Raw genomic sequence first — 6066 nt, forward strand, 5'->3', positions numbered from 1 at the left:
GGCGACGTTAGCTTCCGCGGCAGGCTTTCCTTCCGGCCGAGGGTGGAAAACAAATGAAAAAGGCGCTTCTGCCAAGTGTTGAGCGAGAGCCGGAACTTTCCTTTCTCGTTTCTCGTTTTCCCTCCGGACACAACAGGGCAAGGCACACATCGCCGTAACGTACTACTCTCTGATACGCCCTTAAGCCTTCTTATGGAGCCCCTCTACATTTTATCTCTCTATGGTGTACGCCGAGTGGGAGCCGAACCGTCTTAGTCTAAAAGGCGGCTGAGACGAGCGACACTCGTCCGTTTCTAACTCTATGGTCGCCACACCGGAAGCGTCCGCAGCTTCACTTCGGGGGGCGGGTCCGACGTCGGGCCTCTCACGCTGCGCCGCTTCCTTTTCCGGCCGAGCCGAGGGCGAGAGGAGCCGGCGCGCAGCCATGGTGAGCTACCGGGGGACCAATAATCCACCGCCATCCGGCACGGGGGCCGCGCTGGGCGGGTCAGGAGGAGGCCGGGCGGGTCGGGGGGCGCCGGGACTCTGCTGCGGGTTGGGGGGCGCGGGGCGGGGCTGGGTCGCTCTTCACCCTCCGCAGCTTGAATCCCAGCGCACCGGTTGGATTTCTGCCTGGGCGGGAGGGGGGCCTTTGACCCCTGCCCTGTTGCCATTCTACGGCTCTGCTGCAGCATGGCGGTTTTATCCTGGTTTTATCCTGGTTTAATACTTTTACCCTTAGTTTGCATGTACGTGTGATGCGTGCAGCGCGCGTGCGTTACTTAAGCCTATAATTGTGCAGGTAGTCCTCGCTTTACGACCCCAGCGGAGGCCCAGCTTTCCGTGCTTCAGTGTATTGTGCCCCATTTTACGTCCGCGGTCGTTAAGCCAATGGCTGCAGTTGCTAAGTGGGCAAACCCGGCTGTTCTGTGAATCAGGCTCTCTCTCCGCCAGTTGACTTTGCTGGCCAGAAGGTCGCAAAGGTGGATTGCGTGACTCCGTCCTCCCTCCAGGCATCCTACGACCATCCTAACTATGGTTCCCATAGGGCCAGGAGTGGGGAACCATGGCCCCCTTTACAGCTGGTGGACTCCAACTCCCAGAATTCCTGAGCCAGCATGGGGGGGGTGAACCATGGCCTCCTTTACGACTGGTGGACTCCAACTCCCAGAATTCCTGAGCCAGCATGGGGGGGGGAACCATGGCCCCCTTTAGGACTGGTGGACTCCAACTCCCAGAATTCCTGAGCCAGCATGGGGGGGGTGAACCATGGCCCCCTTTACAGCTGGTGGACTCCAACTCCCAGAATTCCTGAGCCAGCATGGGGGGGGTGAACCATGGCCTCCTTTACGACTGGTGGACTCCAACTCCCAGAATTCCTGAGCCAGCATGGGGGGGGGAACCATGGCCCCCTTTAGGACTGGTGGACTCCAACTCCCAGAAATCCTGAGCCAACATGGGGGGGGGAACCAGGGCCCCCTTTTGGACTGGTGGACTCCAACTCCCAGAATTCCTGAGCCCGCATGGGGGGGGAACCATGGCCTCCTTTAGGACTGGTGGACTCCAACTCCCAGAATTCCTGAGCCAGCATGGGGGGGGGGAACCATGGACCCCTTTAGGACTGGTGGACTCCAACTCCCAGAATTCCTGAGCCAACATGGGGGGGGAACCAGGGCCCCTTTAGGACTGGTGGACTCCAACTCCCAGAATTCCTGAGCCAACATGGGGGGGGTGAACCATGGCCTCCTTTACGACTGGTGGACTCCAACTCCCAGAATTCCTGAGCCAGCATGGGGGGGGGAACCAGGGCCCCTTTAGGACTGGTGGACTCCAACTCCCAGAATTCCTGAGCCAACATGGGGGGGGTGAACCATGGCCTCCTTTACGACTGGTGGACTCCAACTCCCAGAATTCCTGAGCCAGCATGGGGGGGGGGAACCAGGGCCCCTTTAGGACTGGTGGACTCCAACTCCCAGAATTCCTGAGCCAGCATGGGGGGGGGGGAACCAGGGCCCCTTTAGGACTGGTGGACTCCAACTCCCAGAATTCCTGAGCCAGCATGGGGGGGGGAACCAGGGCCCCTTTAGGACTGGTGGACTCCAACTCCCAGAAATCCTGAGCCAACATGGGGGGGGGGAAACCAGGGCCCCTTTAGGACTGGTGGACTCCAACTCCCAGAATTCCTGAGCCAGCATTGGGGGGGGGGAAACCAGGGCCCCCTTTAGGACTGGTGGACTCCAACTCCCAGAATTCCTGAGCCAGCATGGGGGGGGGGGAACCAGGGCCCCTTTAGGACTGGTGGACTCCAACTCCCAGAATTCCTGAGCCAGCATGGGGGGGGAACCAGGGCCCCTTTAGGACTGGTGGACTCCAACTCCCAGAATTCCTGAGCCAGCATTGGGGGGGGGAAACCAGGGCCCCCTTTAGGACTGGTGGACTCCAACTCCCAGAAATCCTGAGCCAACATGGGAGGGGGGGACACCAAGGCCCCTTTAGGACTGGTGGACTCCAACTCCCAGAATTCCTGAGAGCATGGGGGGGGGAAACCATGGCCCCCTTTAGGACTGGTGGACTCCAACTCCCAGAATTCCTGAGCCAGCATGACTGGCTCAGGAATTCTGGGAGTTGGAAGTCCACAAGTTACAATCCAGCCCCCGTGGAGCTCAGTGGGGCCGGTTTGGTCTTCCGGGGGGGGGGGGTCACGCAAAGCGGGGAGGGGCGCCAGTGAACCGAGGAGCCCCATCCGCCCTGGCCCCCCCATTTCTCACACAGCCCCCCGTCTTCTCTCTCTCCGCCCCCCCAAAGTCTCTCGTGATCCCAGAGAAGTTCCAGCACATCCTGCGAGTCCTGAACACCAACATCGATGGGCGCCGGAAGATCGCCTTTGCCATCACCGCCATCAAGGTGGGGGCCGTGGGGGGGGGCTGTACGACAGGCAGCTGGGGCTTATGGGGTGGGGCGGTACCTCTGTGGGCCCCCCATCACTGAGGTGGAGGAGGTGGTGGGCGGCCTTAGCCGGTGTTGGGGTTCCCGGTCAAAATCCGGCCTTTTTTCCCGCCCGAAGGTCTGCGTGGAGCCCCTTCTAAGAGCCCAGACAGGCGGTCCTCGGCTCGCGACCGCCGTTGAGCGCGGCCGCCGAGTGGAACGTTTGCTAAGTCAACCGTTGCCCCGTTGGACGGCTTTTGGGTTCTTCACCAAATCGCCGCCCTTGTTCAAGTAGTAACCAAGGTCGCAAGAGGGGGACCCCCGGCACGCCGCGACCGTCGTAAAGACGAGTCGGTTGCCAAGCCGCCGAATTTTGAGCCGCGGGGAGGCTGCAGCGGTCCTGGGCGTGGAAAGCGGCCCCCTAAACTCACCTTTTCCAGCGCCATCGTAGCTTTGAACGGTCGCTAAATGAAGCGGTTTAAAACGCCTGCGACGGCAGAATAAGGTGAATTAATACCTGCCGGTTGGCGCTCCCTGGCCCCGAGGGTGGGGAGGGTCCCGGGATCAAGTTCTGCGTTTTGCCCGCTTAGTGACCAAGGGAGCCAGGATTTGGGGCTGTGCCGTGCCTGCTTTGAAAAGCTGCAGGGGAGACACCCCCTCCCCACTTTCTGTCCAGATCTGGAAACACACACACACACACACACACACCTCCCTCACCCATCTGAACTGACCTAGGTTGTGTGTCGCGGACCAGGGCTCTTCAACCTGGCCCCTTGGAGGACTTGTGGACTTCAACTCCCAGAATCCCTCAGCCAGCAAAGCTGGCTGAGGGATTCTGGGAGTTGAAGTCCACAAGTCCTCCAAGGGGCCAGGTTGAAGAGCCCTGGATTCTGCTGCCTCGCCAGGTGGGAACAACTGGACCAGGCCGCCCGGGGTGGTGGGGTGGTGGAAGGGGAGGGTCCGGCCGCCCTCCCTCCCTCGGGCCCCCCCTCTAAGTGGCTCCTCCCTCCCTCCCTCTGCAGGGGGTGGGCAGGCGCTACGCCCACGTGGTCTTGCGGAAGGCGGACATCGACCTGACCAAGCGGGCTGGCGAGCTGACGGAGGACGAGGTGAGGAGAGCCGGAGAGCGGCGGCGGGGGGGGCGGTTTGTCTGGATTTGGGGGGGGGACGACGAAGTAGCGGGTGGGGGGAGTCCCTGGGGAAGCTGGGAGTGGCCCGAGCAGGAAAACGGGAGGAGGCCAAATAGCTCCCGATCCCGAATAGCAAGTGGGACGGGGCGGGTGGGGGAAGATTGTCCGGCAGCGTTTGGGGTTTGGATGACCTCTTAGGTCCCTTTTAGATTCTACCCGGACACACACACACACCCCTCCTGTCTCAGCCCAGGCCTCTCTGCCCAGTGTCCGGCACGCACTGGGAGTATCCTTGGGGTGGGGTGGGGGCTTATCCAGGCCTCCCCTTGCCAGCTGGGGGGGGTGTCGGTCAGTGGATCCAAACCAACTCGGCCCTTTTATGACTCATGGACTTCAACTCCCAGAATTCCTCAGCCAGCATGCCTGGCTGAGAAATTCTGGGAGTTGAAGTCCGTGAGTCATAAAAGGGCCGAGTTTGAAGACCCATGATCCAAATGGTCGGTGGATCCCAATGGTCGGTGGATACAAACGGCAGCTGTCCAGCCGGTCAGCCCCTCCTTCCTCACCCGGCCGGAGCAGCCATATTGGGGCCTTGCCCGGTGGGCTTCTCACCTCTTTCCCCCCCCCGGACCCCCGACCCCCCCGCCGTAGGTCGAGAGGGTGATCACCATCATGCAGAACCCCCGCCAGTACAAGATCCCCGACTGGTTCCTGAACCGGCAGAAGGACGTCAAGGATGGCAAGTACAGCCAGGTGAGCACCGGGGGGGGGGCAGTTTTTCCCGGGGGGGGACGACGACTGCTGGCCAAAAGGGAGTCCTGGGCGCAACTGGCAGTCCTTTTGGGGAGGGGGGCCAGTAGGTTGTTCCGGCCCCCCGTTGGAGTCCCCAGGCAGGGGGAGGTGTCTGGAGTTGGGGTCTCTTGGGGGGGGTCTTTGCTGAGGCCTCTTCCCCCCCCCCAGGTCTTGGCCAACGGTCTGGACAACAAACTGCGCGAGGATTTGGAGCGGCTGAAGAAGATCCGGGCCCACCGGGGCCTGCGCCACTTCTGGGGGTGAGCCAGCGGGTGGGCGGGGGGCTTCCTGGAGAGAGCATGGGGGGCTGGAGTGGATGGCCTCATGGACCCCTTTCCTTTCTCGGCGGACCCCCTCCTCACCCTTTGCCCCGTCCTTCTCCCCCCTCCCCAGCCTCCGTGTCCGCGGCCAGCACACCAAGACCACCGGCCGGAGAGGCAGGACCGTCGGCGTCTCCAAGAAGAAGTGAAACCTCCTCCCTGCGAATAAAATTTGTTTCCCTCCCGGGTCTCTGGCCGTGTCCTCCTTGTGGGGGGGGTGGGGGGGGGCAGAGCTGGGCACCCTGGGAGTCCCCCCCCTAGACACAGGACGGAAGGGGCGGGCCCTGGGCCTTTCCGGGTGGTCTCCCATCCAGGCTGGAGAGCACAGGGCTGTGGCTGTGCCATTCATTCTCCCTCAGGGGCTGCGTGAGCGTCTGCAGGTGCCGTGGAGGGCCGAACAGAAAGGGTTGTGAAGGTGTGTAGGGGCACACACACCACACACACATACACACAGACACATTGTGAAAAGGCCCGCTCTCCAAAAGGGTTGTGAAGGTGTGTAGGGACACACACACACACACAGATTGTGAAAAGGCCCGCTCTCCAAAAGGGTTGTGAAGGTGTGTAGGGACACACACACACACACACACAGATTGTGAAAAGGCCCGCTCTCCAAAAGGGTTGTGAAGGTGTGTAGGGGCACACACACCACACACACATACACACACACATTGTGAAAAGGCCTGCTCTCCAAAAGGGTTGTGAAGGTGTGTAGGGGCACACACACCACACACACATACACACACACATTGTGAAAAGGCCCGCTCTCCAAAAGGGTTGTGAAGGTGTGTAGGGACACACACACACACACACACAGATTGTGAAAAGGCCCGCTCTCAAGCTGAAAGCAACTTGGCTGTGTTTTGTGCGTGGTGTACATTCATTTACATTTCGATTTCTTAACTCCTGATCGACCTCGT

The 6066-nt window shown here is 61.1% G+C and overlaps 1 protein-coding gene across 1 annotated transcript; it reads left to right on the forward strand.

Moving 5' to 3' along the window:
- Positions 1 to 262: 262 nt before the first annotated feature.
- RPS18 (ribosomal protein S18) lies at positions 263 to 5330 on the forward strand. Its single transcript, XM_083352175.1, has 6 exons — positions 263 to 427; positions 2785 to 2883; positions 3927 to 4013; positions 4686 to 4787; positions 4995 to 5086; positions 5220 to 5330. The coding sequence occupies exons 1-6, from the start codon at positions 302 to 304 to the stop codon at positions 5293 to 5295; spliced, it is 582 nt and encodes a 193-aa protein (XP_083208301.1). The 5' UTR covers positions 263 to 301; the 3' UTR covers positions 5296 to 5330.
- Positions 5331 to 6066: the final 736 nt, after the last annotated feature.

The sequence above is a fragment of the Vipera ursinii genome (assembly GCF_947247035.1).
Source record: "Vipera ursinii genome assembly, chromosome: 2".
In the NCBI taxonomy this organism is placed as follows: domain Eukaryota; kingdom Metazoa; phylum Chordata; class Lepidosauria; order Squamata; family Viperidae; genus Vipera; species Vipera ursinii.

Bases quoted from the DNA above. Each gene is read 5' to 3' on its own strand.
- RPS18 (XM_083352175.1), top strand. From the start codon at position 302: ATGGTCGCCACACCGGAAGCGTCCGCAGCTTCACTTCGGGGGGCGGGT. The intron at 4,014-4,685 runs GTGAGGAGAGCC...CCCCCGCCGTAG, and splicing joins GCGAGCTGACGGAGGACGAG to GTCGAGAGGGTGATCACCAT. The intron at 4,788-4,994 runs GTGAGCACCGGG...CCCCCCCCCCAG, and splicing joins AGGATGGCAAGTACAGCCAG to GTCTTGGCCAACGGTCTGGA.